Below are 20,580 nucleotides of genomic sequence, written 5' to 3' on the forward strand. Positions count from 1 at the left end.
AGCGTACTTTAGCGTTCTACTCACGTATACCAAACTTACTCATACCGTATTTGACGTGCCCCAACGTTTTAGACACATTTTTCTTAGGTCGGCATACGCTGGCAAGATCGCCAAGGTGTGACCGCGATGTTGACACTTCCATTTCTACGGCAGTTATGATTCGAATCGTTGTGCGTCAGCCTTTTAATAGGCTACGTCACGACATCGTCGGCGATGCGTGCAACGCGCTATGCCTAAGTTAGACTATCGTTGGGCATCGGTTGTGTAGGCCGACAACAGGTTCAGCATTCGTTGGTATAAGTTATCTATAACACAACGAAACGTTCTGTGTCCGTTACCAATGCGTTATACATAAGACCAAGTCGCTATGAATACGTCCGAATCTTTAAAAAAAAACATCAAAAGTTCAACGTAAGCCAGCGTTTTACATACATTTTAATACGTTGCCATCGCTGGCTAAAACGTCAAGGTGTGACCGGGCCTTTAGCCAAGTTTTTCTCGGTCTTCCCCGTCCTCTACTTCCGACTACACTCATTTCTAACACTCCTCTCACCCAGTCACTTTCATCCTTCCTCAACACATGACCCAACCATCTCAACCTGTTTCTCTTCACAACCTCCATCACAGACTCTATTCCCATCATCTTCCGCAGGTCATCATTTGTCTTCCTCTCTCTCAACGATACTCCACACATCCACCGAACCATTCGCATTTCCACCCTTTCCAGCCTTTGTTGCTGCTCCATGTTCAGTACCCATGTCTCACTCCCATAAATCATCATACTCCTCACACATGTAGCATACACCTTTCCCTTCAGCTTCAACGACACTCCCCTCTTTGTCAGCACGCCACTCAGTTCCCAAAACTTCTTCCATGCACATCTCACTCTAGCAACCGTCGAAGAGTCTGATCCACCTTCTCCATTCAGCATGTCTCCGAGATAGCAAAATGTTTTCACCCCTTCCAGCTTCACACCATCTCCAAGATCCAACTCAACAATTCCTTCATCTGCTGCTCCCTCGACGCACACCTTACACTTGAATGTAGCTGCCACACTGGTTAATGACCCTCTCACCCCACTACATTTTCGATGAACCCATTCAGCACACATTGTACACTGAATGGAGTTCACTCCGACACCCTTCCTGCACACAGCACACGGCCACTTCCCAGTCCTTTCCACCTCACCACAGGCTTTACCACTTGCCATCACCTTCGTCTTTCCGATATTCACCTTCAAACCTTTTGCCCCCATACATTCCTTCCACTTGTTCATCTTCTCCTTCAGTCCATCCATATTCTCTGCAATCAACACCAGATCATCTGCATACAGCAGCTCCCACGGTAAACCCTCCTTTACCCTCCGAGCCAGCACCTCCATCACAACTACAAATAGAAGTGGACTTGGTACCGACCCCTGGTAAACTCCTACCCTCACCTCAAACTCACCACTGTTCCCATCCTTCGTCCTTACAGCTGTGCGTGCTCTCTCATACATGGCCATCACTACTCTGATCAACCATTCCTCCACTCCTAACTTCCTCAATGCCCATGCCATTACTTTGCATGGGACCCTATCAAATGCTTTCTCCAGATCAACAATCCCAAAAAACAACTTCTTCCTCTTCTCCATGTACTTCTCCTGCAACTGCCTTACAATAAAAATCACATCTGTCGTTCCTCTTCCTGGCATAAATCCAAACTGCATTTCGTCAATCTTTACCTTCTTCCTTATCCTCTTCTCCAACACCCTTTCCAACACCTTCATTCCATGCTCCAATAACTTTATTGCTCTATAGGAGCCACAGTCCAGAGGGTCACCTTTCCCCTTGTACAGAGGGACGAGGGTACTCAGTTCCCAATCCACTGGAATGCGGCCTTCTTTCACCACCAGATTACAGATCTCTGTCATTCTCTTCACACCCCAACTTCCCGCTGCCTTCAACATATCTCCCACAACTCCCGTCGGCCCTCCTGCTTTTCTACTCTTCATTGCTCTTATAGCTTCCTCAACTTCCTTCTCAGTTATCTTCTCTGCTGGTCCTAAAACCGGGTTACTCTCGATGTTTCTATCCCATTCATTTTCTACATTCAACAGCCTTTCCATATATCTCTTCCATCTTCCTTTAATTCCATCTGAATCCACAACAATTTGTCCCACTTCATCCTTCAAGCAACCCACCCCCGTCACATCAAATCTCTCTCTCGCTATCTGCTTTGCAATCCTGAATACCGCTCTCTTACCCTCCTCCGAATCCAAGTGTTCTCCGAACATTTTCCTATGGGCCTCCTGCGCCTTTGCAACCTCTTTCTTTGCAGCCTTCTTGGATTCCTTATAACTTTCATGTGCAGCCTCTTCTTCCACCGTATCCTTTGCCTTTTGCCATTCCTTGAACTTCTTCCTCTTCTCTTCAATCGTCTTTCCAACTTCATCATCCCACCACCATGTTTCCGAGTGCCTCGGTGGTCCTTTTGTCCATCCACATACCTCACCAACGGCTCCCAATAGACTATCTTTCATTGACATCCAACCACTTTCAAGCTCAACCACATCATCCTCAACCATACTCAGCCTCTCTCTTAATGCTTCCTTCACTGTCGCCTCTTTCAACCTCCACACCTTCATCCTCGGTTGGTACTTCACCCGCCGAATTCTCCTCGCACCTTTCACCCTTATATCGCAGACAACCAGGTGGTGCTGCGAAACAGTCTCCTCCCCTGGGATCACCTTTGTGTCCCGGAGGTTTCCCCTATCTCGCTGACGCACCATCAGGTAGTCAATGGTTGTCGTCGACCCACCTGACGTGCATGTAATGTAATAAGCTTATTATTCGCTTTCTGGAATTGAGTATTACAGATCAACAAATCAGCTCCATCAGCAAACTCCAAGATCCTTTCACCTTCTCCATTTCTCACACCATATCCATAACCCCCATGGACTCCCTCAAAACCATCTGGACTCCTTCCCACATGTCCATTCAAGTCTCCTCCAACCACAACAACTTCCTCATCTTTCACATTTTCCATCAACTTCTCCATCGCACACCAGAACATGTTCTTCTCTTCATCGCTTCGACCGACCTGCGGGGCATATCCCGAGATGACGTTCACCAAGAGATTTCCGATCACGATTCTCACCATCATCAACCTTTCACTCACTCTAGTCACACTCACTACACTGTCTACAAACTCCTCAGAAAACATGACACCAACACCATGCACGCCTTCCAGGCACCCTTGCCACATAAACTTGTACTTCTGCCCCCGCCTTCCTTTCACCATTCTCACACCACTTCCCTTCCACCGTGTCTCCTGCACACAACATATGTCCACTCTTCTTCTGACCAATGTTTCAACCACTTCTCCAGATCTCCCTGTCATTGTCCCTACATTCCATGTACCAGACCTCAGAAACCGATCTCCACGTGGGGCATCAGACGATTGGTCATCATAAATGGAAAAATTTCCTCCCTTACTTCGAGGGGTATCCATAATTGGTTGAATTTAAATCCTTGTCCAAAACAATCTGAAACTTCATATATCTGATCTATGAACCAATATGAGTGAAGAATTAAATTTATGACGTTCATAACCCATGCCCAAGAAACTACGTGACATAATAGGGTGCATGGATGATACGGGTATGTAAGCCAAAATAGCAATGGACCATACTACAGTAGCAGCGTGTTCAGTTAACAATCGTATTGTTGCAGTTCTCGGAACCGCATGCATACAGCAGATAGTTGTCCTGAGTCAGTTATTCCATTAATATACGTGTAGTTAGGTCCTTTTTGTCTAGTGGGAAGACGAGGGAGTGCGTTGCGATGAGCTATTAGTTAGGATTAATAAATCATTTTCCCCTTTTATTTTATTCCCTCCTTTTACGATCCATGGTGCCATCATCTCGCTTGCTACCTTCGTTTCTCTGGCCACAGCGTACCACCGTCTACCCGGACTCTCGCTTTCTGAGTCAAAGTCCCGTGTTCGGCTGGACAAATACTGTAGCTGTACCACATCCACCTGCCAAAGGCCAGACATGCGCGGCATGGGTGGACCATACCGGAGTCTGGCTGAAACCCAGCCGAGAAAGGTGGACCACGTGAAGGGCCGGTCCAATCGGGATGCTCGGATCGGACGATGACGTCGGTTTCGAAATGGCTCCTCCCCGAACTCCGGGCTCTCTAAAGTACAGAGCAATCCTCAGAGAGTGGTCGAAGTTGGTTGGTTGAAATGGTTGCAAAGGTATTTGGGTTGGTTGGAAGGAGAATTGCAGATGAGAATTGGAGGGGAATTGAAGAGCGAAGGAATTGAAAGGGGTTTGGAGTAGTTGTGAGTGATTTTTCCTGCTACTTGTCTCCACCGACACGACGTCGAACCGCCCCTTGATTCTCGACCAAACCTCCTGTCTGGCCCCGCTTTCTGCTCCTTATCTCCGACCTCACGACCTCGACGAATGGCCTCTTGCTTGGTCCTGCCTGCTGCTCATCTCTCGCCCCCCCCCTCTTTGGACTCCACTCTTCTCCACTCGAGCCCCTCCTGCAGACACGATCACCACACGTACGGTTGTGGCCGAACAACTTAACCATTGTCGGGTGCCGCACCACGGAGCATCCCTCCCCCGAAACGCTCAGGTAACGAGAAACTGTAACCTCAACTCCCTCCCTCCCTGGCTGCAAAATTCCCTTTCACAATTGGATTTACTTTGTCTGAGTGTGTGTCTGAGAGTGTTGGCGCCTGTCCGTTAGATAAGCCTGTATAACATCTTTTATTGTTGTGATTGTTGCTTTATTAATCTCACGTCAAGTCTGCACTGTGTCTGCTTTGTAAGTTGCTTATAAAATTGCCCCACCCCACACCTCTCTCATCTTTCCCTGCATTACATCCCCAATAAACCTTTTGTTGTGCTACATGCTTTTCCTCGCTTATTGTAAATAAATAATAATTGTAGAAATGTTCCCAGCGCGCCTTTGTCTTTTCCCTCATTGGTCCAGCATGGTTCGAATCCAGGTTTAGCCGGGTCTTTATTCCCAACGGTCCGTTCCTTCTAGCCGGTACGTCCTTGGCAGTGTCGCTCGGCTGCATCCGATCGGGAAAGGTGATCCGATTCGGTAGATTGATCCGGTTCAGACAAGGCGTACCGAGGGCGTGGTTCCCCATGTGGTTAAACCGCGTGGTTAATTAGGTAACCCGATTCCATAGGTGGGAGGACCCTAGGTCACGCGGTTGAGTTATTGGCGTCCACGGTCGGTTAAGCGACCCGCCGCGTCACGGAATTATCCATGAACGACGGCCTACAATTCCGGGGAGTCTGGTGGGAATCGATGTAGCATTCCCCACCTTGTGGTCTTCTCACCCGACCCCACTGGCCCCCAACAGTATTTTCGTTCATAATGAGCGTGCGAGGCAAGAGTGTGCACTCTGAGTGCCATTCTCGTTTCTCATGTTGTTTTTTTATAAACAGTAAATGCAGATATAAGAGTGTTGTTTATGACTTGATAAAAAAAACAGTGGCATCAAGTCAAATTTTATATCTTTACATTTCTTACTGCTCATTTCCAACTGTATTTCCTTTTAATCGTACCATCCAGGCAGCTGCTTTCTACTGTATGGCATTTAACTTTGAACCAGTAGCATATCAAGGACTGGAAACGGGCAATCGGGATGTGGCTGCACACGTCATCCAGCAGGACAAGGTGGGCATTTGATTGGACTGCGTGAGACTGTGTGGTCAGGGCACATGATTAACAACTACATTTTAGTGCCTCCTATGTTTATTTTTAAAGTTGAAAATATGAAGAGGTTAGGTTCCTTGACTTTTGATGCAATACGTGTCCTTCGGCAGATTGTATTTGTTTTCAAGTCTGCACTGAACCCAGATAATAAAGGTGAGAGTTTTTCCTTATCCCTCGCTTCCCAACCTGTGAAAGCCGAGGAACCATTGAAATTCCCTCGTAAATACCTCTCAAAGTAACGTTGAGTAATTCGGTGATAACATGGTAGTTATGTTGCTCTTTGATCGTCACCAGATCTGACTATTTGTGTTTATTACTGCACAATAAGTGTGTGATGTGGCAGAAGCGTGTGTGTGTGTGTGTGTGTGTGTGTGTGTGTGTGTGTGTGTGTGTGTGTGTGTGTGTGTGTGTGTGTGTGTGTGTGTGTGTGTGTGTGTGTGTGTGTGTGTGTGTGTGTGTGTGTGTGTGTGTGTAGAGAAGCTTCTAGTATTTTATTGAAGAGGTCTTGATTGCATGATATGGTCCTTAAAATTGAAAGTACAGGATGGACAAAAAAGGGCAGCATTTGATCATGCGTGCTGGGAATACATTTCAATTTTCTTTAGATTGCTTGTGTCACAGTGTGTGTGTATATATATACTGTATATATATATATATATATATATATATATATATATATATATATATATATATGTATATATGTATATACTCGAAGACCCGTGAACCCGTTGGGTTCCCGTTGTGACAGCGGTTGATCGGTTGATGAAAGAAATCATTTCAAGAGAGAGAGAGAAAAAAAGAGAGCTCCAGTGAACTAAACTGCTGAGGTTGTTTGCATTGATCAAATTCTCCCGAAGAGTACTTGACTGAATCGGGAATTAATTTTTTAATAATTTATTCGTTGCTCGATTTGAACGAAACTTGATACTGCACACCGCAGGCAAATGGTCAGTAAGGTGGCCTGAAAATGTTTGTGCTATCCTGTACCGTTTTGGCTGTATTTCGGGAACATACATACATACATACATACATACATACTTGTATACAAGATGCGAGTTTTAGTAAAACAAAAACAAAAAAATAGATTTTTTTTTTTTGACTTTCTGGTATTAAAAATAATGGGGCAATTTAACATCAAGCGGCACATCTTTATTTATGGCACGCACATTGAAACAAAGTTATCGAATAGAGTGCAGAGAGCATTTCAGAGAAGATTCCCAGCAACCTGTGTACCTGCTTACAAAACAATAAAGACGTTCGTGAGAAAGATAAAAGACACTGGCTCATTACAAATCAAGAATAAGAATATCTGAATCAAGAATATCTGCTGCTCTTCCTTCGCTCCAATCGGTTCTTCTGACCACGTCCTTGTCAAAGTGGACATCTCTCTGGCTGTTATCAGAGAACCACCTCACCGCCGTCGAGTCTGGCATATTTCACTCAAGCCGACTGGCAGGGTCTCCGAGCAGCCATCAAACTTACAGACTGGTCTCCTATCACGACTTTCTCAAACATCATCTCATCCTGGGAATTCTTTCAAAGAAACTTGCTCTCCCTCATACACAGATTTATCCCCTCTCGTCTTCAGTTATCCCACCCTTCCTCCTGCCCTTGGTTCACTGAAGCTTGTGGCGAGGCTGTTGTCCTGAAACAACTTGCCTTTGCCTCATGGAAAGCAAACCCAACTGAGGGTAATCTCAGTTCCTTCCACAAAGCTCGGAACAAGTGTGTATCTACCCTCAGGAGAGCCAGAAAACAACATCTTTCTCATCTCAAGTCTGAACTCTCAAACCTCTCTCCCTCCTCAAAATCCTGGTGGCGTTTAATCAAATCTGTTTCTGGTGTATGTTCCCCCTCCATCCCCTCCCTTACCTCAAATGGCCGCACTGCTGATTCCACACGTGATAAAGCTGAATGTCTAAACTCGGTGTTTGCAGCTAAATCTTGTGTCCCAAACCCATCACTATCTCTACCCACTTTACCCAGTCACACCCAACTGTCCCTGGACTCTGTATCCTTTTCTCCTGACAAGGTGGAGAGCTTGCTTTCAAACCTCGAGTCAGATTCTGCAACCGGTCCAGACGGCATCAGCCCACGTGTCCTCAAAGCCTGCTCTTCTGCTCTTGCTCACCCTCTCTCTGTTCTATTCACCCTCTCATTTGCCCAAGGTCATCTGCCATCTGCTTGGAAATCTGCTAACATCACTGCCCTGCATAAAAAAGGTGCAAAAACAGATCCCTGCAACTACAGACCAATCAGCCTTCTCCCAATCATCAGCAAGGTTATGGAATCCATCATCGCTTCAGACATTCCCATCCCTCTCCCTTCCACAGTTCACCTAATGTCTCTGTTCCCCACTGTTTTGTCCCTTCCACTCCCGCCCCTCTTGTCTCATGCCCCCTTGCTGTGAGTTGTGTGTTAGCTCTCATACGAGCCTCGACAAGGTATACAAAAAAAAAAAGGTTGTTCAGGATGGCGTGTTAGTTGTAGAGTCCCAGAGACTAGTGAAGTTCGATGACAATGCATGGAGAGGAGTTCATGCAAATGAACAAGACGACTCTTAGCTGAAACATAAATCGGTTGCACATCGATCGGTGCGACAAATACTGAATGAAGACATTGACCCTTTTCCTTACAATATCCAGCTTTTCCAGGAACTTAACGAAAATGACCACAGATGATGGAATGAATTTTGTAACCACTTTTCTGAAGCACTGGAAAATGATGACCTCAGCATTGAAGACATTTTCTCTGACGAGTGCCATATTTACATTAATGGGATGGTGAATAAACAGAATTGCAGATTTGTGGGTTTGGAAAAGCCACAAGAACATGAAGCATCACTTCACTCTCCAAAAATCACTCTCTAGTGTGAATAGAGTTCGTCACTAATCTACGGTTCCTATTGTTTTGAACATCCGAACACAGAAACGGCAGGAACTGACATCAGATCTTTTTCTTCATGTGCTGAAGACTTACCTATAGAACAGGATGATAAATAATGGAAATCTGTGGATTCAACAAGATGGAGTCACATGCCACATCACGCACCTCCAATGAATGTCTGGCTTGGCTGATGGAAAAATTTCTAATCACCTTATCAATCAAAGAACTGAATTCCCATGACACCCCTACCCTCCCCCCCCCCACCCTCCGCCCCCAGGTCCCCGGACTTGACACCACTGGATTATTTTTTTATGGAGACTAGTCAAAGTGAGAGTATTTCAGTTGAAACAACCACAATTGCTGATTTGAAACATGCAGTTATTCAGATTATCTTAGGAGTTACGCAAGACACCCTTCAGAAAGTGATGCACAACCTGTTGCTGCATATACCGTATTTTCACGACCAAAAGGCGCACCGTGCCAAAAGGCGCAGTCTCAGTTGTGTGTGCCGTTCCTGTATTTGACACACACATAAGGCGCTCCTCACGATAGGGCGCGGGTTTTATATGAATATCCTCTACTACGTACGTCCGCCGTACAACAACACACTCACACAAGCACACAAGTGTGCGTATTTAAAAATAGATCGGGAGCAAAATTGAGTTTGGTTGTGCTTTATTAAAGTATTAGTTACAAAAATACTAAAACAATCAAATACCGGTAATAGTCTTTAATCAAATCCATCGAAATCCTCATCCTCAGTTTCAGAATCGAACTGCGCTAAACCCAACCTAGCAGGTCCACCTTCCTCGCCGTCAGAGTCACTTTCTGCACCGTGCGGCTCCTCCGAAATGATGCCGGCTTTAGCGAAAGCTCGGACAACAGTGCCAGCAGACACGTTAGCCCAGGCATCAACAATCCAGTGGCAAACTGTGGCGTAACTCGCCCGGCACTGCCTTCCACCCTTTGTGAAGCTGTGCTCTCCTTCGGTCATCCACCGCTCCCACGCCGCTCGCAGCCTCACTTTGAACGGCCGGTTCACGCCGATGTCCAGCGGTTGGAGTTCCTTTGTCAAGCCTCCCGGAATCACAGCAAGCGTAGCGTTCATCTGCTTCACTTGTATTTTCACGTCGTCGGTGAGATGAGCACGCATAGAGTCATAAATCAGGAGCGAAGGTGATGCGTGGAAAAAACCACCCGGTCTTCTTACATACACCTGCCTCAGCCACTCCTTCATCATTCCCTCGTCCATCCAGCCCTTTTCATTTGCCTTGATAATGACGCCTGCTGGAAACGTCTCTTTAGGCAAAGTCTTCCTCTTGAAAATTACCATCGGCGGCAGTTTCTGTCCATCGGCGTGGCAGCCAAGCACAACAGTAAACGAAGCCTTCTCATACCCCGTTGTGCGTATCGCCACCGTGCTGGTTCCCTTCCTCTCCACCGTGTGACTCACCGGGATGTCGAACGTGAGCGGCACCTCGTCCATGTTGGTGATGTGGCTCGGCTGGATCCGTTTGTCGCAGATGTGCTTGCTGCAGTAGGAGCGGAAGTTTCGTAGTCTATCGTAGTCCTGGTCCGGATGGAAAAATGGCACCGTTTCATGAAGCGAAAGCACCAAGACGGACCTCCGTGGAAATGTTCGATTTTCATTTCCTCCGCTATCGATACTGCCTTCAGTCGGATCGTGACCGTCGAAACGCTCCTCCCACTTGCTCTTTGCTCAACGATCCACTGCTCAAGTCTTTCCTCCAACTCTGGCCACCTCGCCTTGTTTCCACGGAAACTCAGCTGCGTCTTCTTCACCTGTCGCAGCTCGTTTTCCAGCTTCCTCCACTTTCGAACCATCGACTCGTTGATCTGGAAATTCCTCGCCGCGGCTCGATTCCCATGTTCCTCCGCATAGCTGATCGCCTTCAGTTTAAACTGAGCTTCATAAGCGTGTCTCTTTGCCATTTTCGGGGTTGTTAAAACAGCAATGTTCTGCATACCGCACATACCTGTTCTTTTATACATAAGCCACGCCCACATTTACCCCCAGTTCTAATGTTCACAAATACGTCCGCCTTACAATGACGACACACAAAGGGCGCACTGCACTATAGGGCGCGTCGCACATTTTGACAAAAATCTAAGACGTTTATATGCGCCTTATAGTCGTGAAAAAATATAACAGTACCTATATAAAGTGTACACCCACTTTCATAATTTTCACATAAAATAACATAACAGTACCTATAGAAAGTGTACACCCACTTTCAAAATTTTCACCTTTTGTTGCCTTATAACCTGGAATTAAATTGCATTAAACCAGACTTTTTCCACCTTTATTTACACATCATAACCCACAACTTCCAAGTGAAAAACAAATTCTACAAATTTCAGAAATTTAATTAAAAATACAAAACTAGAACATCTTGGTTGCCACCTTATTGTGTTGGTGGTAGTGCTTCAACATCAGGTTGCTAAGTGTCCACCCCCCTGAGTAAATACTTGGTGGAAACACCTTCAACAGCAATTACAGCTGTTTCTGTTGGGATAGGTCTCTAACAAACTTTGCACACCTTGATTGGGCAATATTTGCTCATTTTTCTGTGCAAAACTGTTCAAGCTCAGTGAAGTTGTATGGGGAGCGATAATGGACAACAATCTTCAAGTCATGCCACAGATTTTCGATTGGATTTCAGTCGGGGCTCTGATTAGGCCACTCAAGGACTTTTATATTTTTGTTCCTTACCCATTCCAATGAAGCTTTGGCTGTGTGCTTCAGGTCGTTGTCATGCTGAAACTTGAACTTCTTTCCCAATTTCAGCTTTCTCTCAGATGGCAGCAGGTTTTCCTCCAAGATACTTCAATATTTAGCTCCATCTATTCTCCCTTCTATCCTGACAAGTGTCCTAGTCCCTGCTGATGAGAAACATCCCCAAAACGTGATGCTGCCACCACCATTCTTAACAGTAGGGATGGTGTTCTTTGAGTGATGTGCTGTGTTGGGTTTGCGCCAAACGTAACGTTTTGCATTGACCAGATAACGTTTTGCCACATGGCTTCAGAATATCCAGAGTGGTTTTTTTGTGTTCCTCAAATGGGACTCAAGGTGTGCTTTTTGAGTAACGGCTTCCTTCTTGCTATAGTACTGCAGCATAGCAAACCAATTGTTCGACTTTTCATAAAAGCACCAAAATTGGTACATATGTTGACTAATGTATTCTGAACAATTCTGGATATGGAGCCACTCGAGATTTTGCCTTGGTCAGCTTTGGCGGCCATTTTCCGAAATGGCCGCCATTCTACTTTAACAACATGGGATATCTGTCATTGTTATTCTCTTTGTAGATTTCTCAGAGGTGATAAATACTCCATGTGATGTGCATTTACAAAGGAAAACAATACAAATGTCATTTGTGTTGATTTATTATATTTCCAACCATTGTATTGGGGAAAAATGGTCATTTTTGGGACCTCGTTTGGGATAGCTACAAAGATGGCTCCTTGAAGACGGTGACAAGGGAGAAACGAGGAAAAGGGGTGCGACGGCATGTGGTGAGCACCGCAGCCATACCAGGAAACTGGCACAGTTTCCTACGTGTCGACGCAAACAAGGTGGAGCTCTTCACCTTCTTGTTCGATGTGCTGGTGCAGTCCTACCATGACGAGGCAAAGGAGCTGGTAGTCACTGATGGTGAAGCAGTCATCTGCCTTTCAAGGCAGGAAGATGAAAGCTCTCTGGCTCCATGCGGTCAAGAAGAGGCGGACACTCGCATCATGCTACATGTAGCCCATGCTGCAGAACATGACCACCGTCGGATTCAAGTTCGAACTGTAGACACCGACGTCGTCGTCTTGGCGGTGATGGAAGCCCAGGCACTACCATGCGTGGATGAACTCTGGATTTCCTTTGGGACGGGCAAGAACTACCGCTACATCCCTGCCCATGAAATAGCTGCCTCCCTCGGTCCACAGAAGGCACGTGCCCTCCCTGTCTTCCACGCCATGACCGGATGTGACACGGTATCAGCGTTCATGGGGCATGGGAAGAAATCTGCCTGGGCCACATGGAACTCGTTTCCAGAACTGACAGATTCTCTTGTGACCCTGACCACCACGCCAGTCAACATCCAGGATGACACAATGCACTGCATTGAAAGGTTTGTGGTTTGTCATTTTCTGAGTTTGTCATTATCACGATTATCACGATTGTCATTATCACGAGTTCCCTTTTCAAAATAGAGTAAAGTATGTAATCTATAATGCAATTTTTGTTGATTCCAAACCCATTGAATGTGATGAATATCATTTGACTCTTGTTCTCCAGGCAATAATGGGTACTTTTCAGCGAAAAATTTCAGGAGAGCAGCAATTTACAAATCAAATAATGGCTTTTTTACTGAAAATACTGGCTCATAATATTTGAATACACCTTTTCATGGTCAGTTTACTGAATTTTACACTTTCCTTATATCTACCACCAACACAATAAGAAAATAAGAGCATATCGCCAATTTCGCTAAATTAGAATGGCGGCCATTTTGGAAAATGGTCGCCGAAGCTGACCAAGGCACAATTTCGGGTGGCTCCATATCTAGAATTGTTCGGAATACATTATTCTACATGCGTACCAATTTTGGTGCTTTTATGCAAATTTGAACAATTGATCTGAAATATCAGACTACGCTGCAGGACTACTCCCTACCATACAGGCCAGACTTGGGTCATTCCATGTCAAATCATCAAAGAATCTGCCGTCATCTCTCAGATTTTTGTAAAACTTTGGGAACCAATTGGGACCCATGACAAACGGCAAGAACTCAAATATTTTTGCGAACAGCCTCTTAATTAGTGAGATACAGACTAACGAACTTTGGACTAATTAGCACGACGTCGCGAATTCAAATGGCCATATCTCTAAAAGTATAACACCGAGAGAGCTGGTTTTGGTGTCATTTTAAAGGTATTTTCATGCCCTATGAAGTTGTCTGGGCAACATTTTCCTACCTCCAACCACAAAAAAGTTATCACAAAATATAAACTTCAATCGTGAATCCCCAAAAAATGTATCCTTCAAATTTCCTCAAATTCATCCCAGAGGTACCTCATGATGTCAAGAAGCTTCCACATAAATTTTGTGATGGGCACTCCAATAGTTTCTGAGATATGAGCGATAATGTACATGTACGTATGGCATATAGGTTCGAAAATCAGCATTTGTAATGTATTGTACAATCAATAAGTGAGTTCAAGTACACAGTGTTCACTAACCTGACTTAGGCTTTCAATTTCCTCTTCAATGCAGCAACAGCAGCACTTGTTTCTTCCCCTCAGGCCCAGTTGAAAATGAAAGTATATGATACGTCAAAGCAATTGATGGTCGTTCCCTGTGTTCCCTGTCATGGCTAGGTTAGAATGATTGTATAATACATTACAAATGCTGATTTTCGAACCTATATGCCATACGTACATGTACATTATTGCTCATATCTCAGAAACTATTTGAGTGCCCATTACAAAATTTATGTGGAAGCTTCTTGACATCATAAGGTGCCTCTGGGATGAATTTGAGGAAATTTGAAGGATACATTTTTTGGGGATTCACGATTGAAGTTTATATTTTGTGATAACTTTTTTTGTGGTTGGAGGTAGGAAAATGTTGCCCAGACAAATTCATAGGGCATGAAAATACCTTTAAAATGACACCAAAACCAGCTCTCTAGGTGTTATACTTTTAGAGATATGGCCATTTGAATTCGCGACATCGTGCTAATTAGTCCAAAGTTCGTTAGTCTGTATCTCACTAATTAAGAGGCTGTTCGCAAAAATATTTGAGTTCTTGCCGTTTTTCATGGGTCCCAATTGATTCCCAAAGTTTTACAAAAATCTAAGAGATGATGGCAGATTCTTTGATGATTTGACATGGAATGACCCACTTGTGGAGTGCTTGGGATATTGTTGTCACACGCACACAGTGACCAGTCTTTCCCATAAAGGCGTGTAGCTCTTTCAAAGTTGCCATTGGCCTCTTTGTGGCCTCTCTGATCAATCTCCTCCTTGCTTGATCATCCATTTTGGAGGTACAGCCTGATCTCGGCAGGGTCTTGGTGGTACCATATGCCTTACACTTCTTAATGATTGTCTTGACTGTGCTCCAAGGGATATTAAAGGCCTTTGAAATATTTTTATAGTCATCCCGTGATCTGTGCCTGTCCACAACTTTATCGTAGAGGTCTTTTGAAAGCTTTTGAAACTCCTTGGTACCCGTGGTTGAGTTTTTGCTCTGAAATAATCAGAATAACTGCAATTGAATGCAGGTGAAGGCCAATTAACTTGGTGTGTTATTTTGAAGGTGATTGGTTACACCTGAGCTAATTTACAATTGCTATTATTACGGGGGTGGACACTTATCCAACCAAGATGTTCTCGTTTTGTATTTTATAATTAATTTTCTGAAATTTGTTGAACTTGTTTTTCACTTGGAAGTTGTGGGTTACAATGAGTTAAGTGGAAAAAGTCTGATTTATTGCAATATAATTCCAGGCTATAAGGCACCAAAAGGTGAAAATTTTAAAAGAGGGTGTACACAGGGAGGAGGTCATAATGAGCACTTGGTTTAAATATTGAAACTTGAGGATTGTACAAATATTTCACATTTAAAAATTATTTTATATCTGTCACTGGTATCGAGTTGGGATTAAAAAATAATAACTTCTTATTTACCTTTTTTATGGCCCACACTGTAGATTGAGCTTGGGAGCAGACGCTTCATCATCTGCTCTGATTTGTCGTATTTGGAGTCCTTGATAGATGTCAATGTAGCATTCTATTTCTCTTCTGCACTCCAGTAATGGGTCACCACTTGATGAAGCATGGAGATGGGGTGAAGGATATTGCCTTCGCTGTGGAGGATTGTGATTTCCTGGTTCAGGTGAGAGCTGCAAACTGTTTTGCCTGCTATGCTTCATAAGTAGTCACTGACAGTCTGACAAAATGAGTGCAAAATATGTTGGAGACCAAGGATTGTCATGGAGTCTTGATCATGCCAACCATTGTCCAGTTGTGTTTAGCTTGTATGCAAGTCCGCTGATGTCTGCCTGTGTATCGTATGTAGATGGCACGTTCACGTGGTGCAGTAATTGTTCGAGAACCATGGGAAGAGAAGGACGAATATGGTAAAGTGAAGATGGCAGTGATACAGACGGTATGTTGTACTTCCTGTTCGTACCAAAGTAAATGGGTCTGTGATGCTTTCACCCATTAAACATCAGCACGTATCCAAGGTGAGGAGTCACTGATGTGCGTCTTATTTTGCCACAGTATGGAGATACAACGCATACTCTGGTGGAGAGAATGGGCTATCACGGTTGCTTCCTGCCAGGGTTCAAGCCTTCTTCATTTCAAAACCCAGTTCTTGCTAAACTGTGAGTAATACTTCGTTCAATATGCATATGTGTACCCAGGGCCAGCCCTAGATCAAATGACGCCCCAGGTAAGGGGCGTCTTCGGCACCCCATTTCTGTTTGTTCAAATTTTGGATACCTTATGATTGGATAGTGACGGTGCAGTAATAGAGAAAGGTAGTAATGAGGCCAGGGAGACCGTTTTTGTGGGCGATGAAACTATTAAATATGTCGATTCGTCATTCTGCAGGAAGGATCGTAGACCTAGAGTAATGTTGGGGACATTGAAGGAAGGTTACATGACATCGTATCGGGTCACGGCAGGAAGACGTTGGTTGTGGTACACCTTAATAGGAGCAAATTATGTGAGGAAACTTTACCGGGAGGATTTGAAAAATGGGTACGGGATATTGTGTTGGCTGAAAGTGAAGGGTTGTGAGGTTATGTTTTCTGCATTCGCACAAGATTAGGAAATTGAATACAAATTATGGACAGAGCGATATATGCCAACCTATGGCTTGAAGAATGATGTGTGGAGGAAGGTTTAAAAACTTGTCTCCACAGCTGAAGGCGGACGGAGGTTATGTTTTCACCCCTGTTTGTTTGTCCGTGAGCAGGATATTTCAAAAAGTTAGGGACTGATTGGGACAAAACTTGGTGGGCAGGTTGGGTGTGTGACAAGGACAAATTGATTTTATTTTGGTGAAGATCCGGATGACAAGAACAAGCCGATTCGATTTTGTTAAAGGTCCGGTTGCAGATTCAGCCTATCAGTGGGATACAAAACGTAAACTGTTCAGCCTGACGGAGGTATGCGCTCCACCAAGTGCCATTCTAATTCCATTTTTAGCACCTGAGTCCTGGTGATATCCTTGACTCTGCGACACTTTTCTCATCCCCAAACCCTCCCCCCATTCCCCCAATGAAATAAAGTTGTTGACTTGACAGATGTATTTAATCTGGTGTTGGTGTCGTACAGGCATGATGTGTCAAGTGGCCTCCTGTGTCACATTTGCTTTGTGGCAGGTGCACGCCGAGCCCGGCAGCTGCTGCCCCCTTGAGCCCGGTGCCCCAGGCAATCGCCTGGGTCGCTTGCCCCTAAATCTCACCCTGTGTATTCCATTTCCTGGGTCACATCATTGCTTGATACTAGCCGACTACCCGCCCTACGGGCGATCTTGTTCCAAGCGTGCAACACACATATTCTTTTGACTCATCCCTTTATTTGGGTGGTGTATAGGTAACAGAATATTGGCTTGATCACTCCTATAAATAAAAATAACCCGAGTTACACACATGAAGCAACAACATGCGTACTGATTATGTGTGTATATAATACATCATGATTATATAGCTCAGATTCCAAATGCGCTGGGTGATAGGCTGACACCAGAGTTCTGAAGCCTGAGGCCTATACATGCCGTCGCATTCACAAGGCCCATGACGCCTATCGGCTCCAACATTTCGATAGTAGAGATTTCCATCTCCAACATTTCTTCAGCTGTGGAGAACCGATGATGATCCTTTTAACAGTTGTTTTAAACTAAATGGATAACTTGTAGCGAGGGCATGGCGATTGTCAATTGACCCTTCCGAAGTGTTTTAGGCTTACTAAAATAGTGGAAATATGATTTATTTATTTTTTCAGGTTACAATTGTGGGTAGTCAGGCCAGTGTCAAACCAATGGGTTTAAAGCTGACATACATACATACATACATACATACATACACTTACTCCTTTATATATAGATGGCATAGAATTATTGTGGACTGTTTTACATCCCAGAGATTGTTGGTTCTAATTCAACTTGAGGTAAACAGTGTTAAGGCATTGGGTTCTTAGATCCTGGAAACCAAGTTATTCTCTGGAGAATTTGCTTGTAGCTATCAGATTTATCTGTTAAAACACAGCTGGCTAGTGGTTGACCTTTGTAGGAGGAGGTAATCTGCTTGCTTGAGTCTGACTTCCAAGAAACACCAGTCCGCGGTTCCCGATTGACTCTGAATTGCCTTGAGGGCAAGCTGGAATGGGCACGAAAGCGCTGCTTGTAAGTCGGTGCCACCGAGGTCTAGACAACTGAATGAAAAAAAGACAATTTCAAAAGCAAATGATAGATTGTTGATTTTAAACTGTAGAATAATTTTCCACTGATATCCCAGGAATTGACAGTCGAGGCCGTGGGTTTTCAATCCATGGCCCATGCGCTGCCTGTGGCCCAATTGGTAAAAAAAAAAAATAGGTTGAGAACCCCTGGTATAGGTGAACGAACGATGCATTTGTTTTGTCTTTCCATGTGCACGGTTTTACACATTCCTATTCTTCCATTTGTCCTATTTTCCTTCTGTTCAAAACTACTTATGAGGGCAGTTCAAGGATGATGACATATTGTATTTTTTTTTTTCATCAAAAGTTGATTCAGTTCACCAATTACTCAATGTATTCCACTCCAAGATGTGTGTGTACTTGTCCCATCGATATATAAATCTTTGGGATTGGGTACACATTCTGTTTTCAAAACATTTGCTTTAAAGTCTTCATCATTAGTTTGCCTTTCAGATGTGAGTTGAATGGTCCACAATGATGAAAAACCACATCTTAGCAAGTCTGGACAGGATAGAGACGATATCGTCCTTCCAAACCCATCACCACTAAAAGTACTGGTGGTCTTATTTGCCATGTGAGAGTGAGCATTCAATTGTGCAGTAAGGTAATGTCTAAGACTGAGACAGCGCAGCTATCACCTGTGTATTGCTTTTCTCACTTAATTCTGTGACTTGTCACTGTGGTACTGTGCATTGATAGTTACCTCTGCTGCAGAAGATGGATGGAGGTTATGTTTACACCCCTGTCTGTCTTTCTGTTTGCCTGTGTGTAAGCAGGATATCTCAAAAATGTTGGGTGTGTGACAAGGAGGAGGTGATTCGATTTTGGTGAAGATACCGATATATAATTTTTTTTTAAGTAATTCTTCACCATTGAGAGATTGGGCCAAATCGATATACAGTACAGCACAATATCTCAAAGAGTTATGGACGTATTATGACAAAACTTGGTGGTTGAGTTTGGTAGGTGACAAGATCAAGCTGATTCTATTTTGTTTAAGGTCCGGATGCAGATTCAGCCTATCACTGGGATACAAAACGTAAACTATTCAGCCTGACAGAGGTATGCACTCTACCAGGTGCTGTTCTAGCTTTAATTGCTTCTGAATCCAAAAATACTATTGTCTTAAGGTTTTTGGTTGATGGTTGAAGCTTGAACTTTTTTTGTTCATGAGACAAATAATATCTATAGTCCTTCTTAGCTGATCCAGATATTATCATGTGTAACAGTGTTACACATATGTACATAAACACATGAGTTCCCTTAGAAGCCTGGTGTTGGCTTCGTGATTAGGGTGGTGGCCTGGGATCCTAGGGTCCTGAGTTCAAGCCCCGTTGGCCGCTGAATTAAAATACACCAGGCGGTTGACTCAGCCTGTCATCCTTCTGAGGTCGGCAAAATGAGCACCAGTGTACTGGTAAGGGGGACACTGCATCAGCGGCATAGCCGCGTCCCAACCAATGATGCAACCAGCAGCTACAGGCTGCACTCGGTAGAGAGAGAGAGAGAGAGAGAGAGAGAGAGAGAGAGAGAGAGAGAGAGAGAGAGAGAGAGAGAGAGAGAGAGAGAGAGAGAGAGAGAGAGAGAGATACCTTAGAAGGAACTTCAATGCAGGAGGAGGCCATTATGCCCATCAAAGCCTGCGCTCTTCTTGCCATTTAAATTCCAAGCGTCAAACAAGAAAACAGTACAACCCATTTTGAAAGTCTTTTGTATGACCACCAGGGTTCAAATCGCCGACCTCTCAGACTCAGAGCGGACATTCTAAATCTAAACGTATGTCACTGAGTCTGGTAATCAAGAAATAATCTTTCCTCTGTTCGCATTCCAGCTCTGTTGCAATGACCACATGTTGCCTTTCGATCAAACGTGAGGTCCTTTGACACCTACTTTGTACTCACCTAATTGAGTTTCAAATGAGAATGAATGAATGTTTCTACACTTCCAACCAGTGCCGGATTTATGGTGGTGGTGGCCCTTTCTGCTACGAACGATGAAGTAAAGCAGTGGTTTTCTACCTGTTCACTGATGGCACCCTAAACTCTTATATCTTATTCTGTGACACCACTATTCAATTTTCTATTTGTATAGTTGCCTTAAGAACATTGCAGGCTCTACGAGTTAAATTATTGGATAAAAATACATAATTTGAGGAGTGTTTTTACAGGCTTTTATTTGCACCAATGGATTACAGATACAACTGAAGATTGGCAAACCGTGCAATTGGTTCATCAAAAAGAGACATTGCCGTTTCAACTTCCGAGCTACATTTGATTTAATTTGAGTTAAGGAATTATAAGTAACAAAGCAAGAAGCATTGCTTTATACACTGCATGGCCAAAAGTATGTGGACACCTGCTCATCCAACATCTCATTCCAAAATAATGGCCATTAATATGGAGTTTGTCCCCCCCCCCCCTCCCCCTTTGCTGCTACAACAGTCTCCACTCTTCTGGGAAGGCTTTCCACG

General features: G+C 44.2%; 1 protein-coding gene across 1 annotated transcript in view; it reads left to right on the top strand.

Moving 5' to 3' along the window:
* Window positions 1-20,580, top strand: part of HPD (4-hydroxyphenylpyruvate dioxygenase) — a 56,378-nt gene that overhangs the window by 20,004 nt on the left and 15,794 nt on the right. Inside the window, exons 4-8 of the mRNA XM_085878506.1 lie at window positions 5,589-5,693; window positions 5,843-5,885; window positions 15,452-15,534; window positions 15,718-15,807; window positions 15,924-16,027. Of these exons, the coding sequence (XP_085734632.1) occupies window positions 5,589-5,693; window positions 5,843-5,885; window positions 15,452-15,534; window positions 15,718-15,807; window positions 15,924-16,027 (425 nt within the window). The remainder of the gene's footprint in view (window positions 1-5,588; window positions 5,694-5,842; window positions 5,886-15,451; window positions 15,535-15,717; window positions 15,808-15,923; window positions 16,028-20,580) is intronic.

The sequence above is a fragment of the Eptatretus burgeri genome, chromosome 4 (genome assembly GCF_056783735.1).
Source record: "Eptatretus burgeri isolate ZD-2024b chromosome 4, Ebu_testis_v1, whole genome shotgun sequence".
In the NCBI taxonomy this organism is placed as follows: Eukaryota; Metazoa; Chordata; class Myxini; order Myxiniformes; family Myxinidae; genus Eptatretus; species Eptatretus burgeri.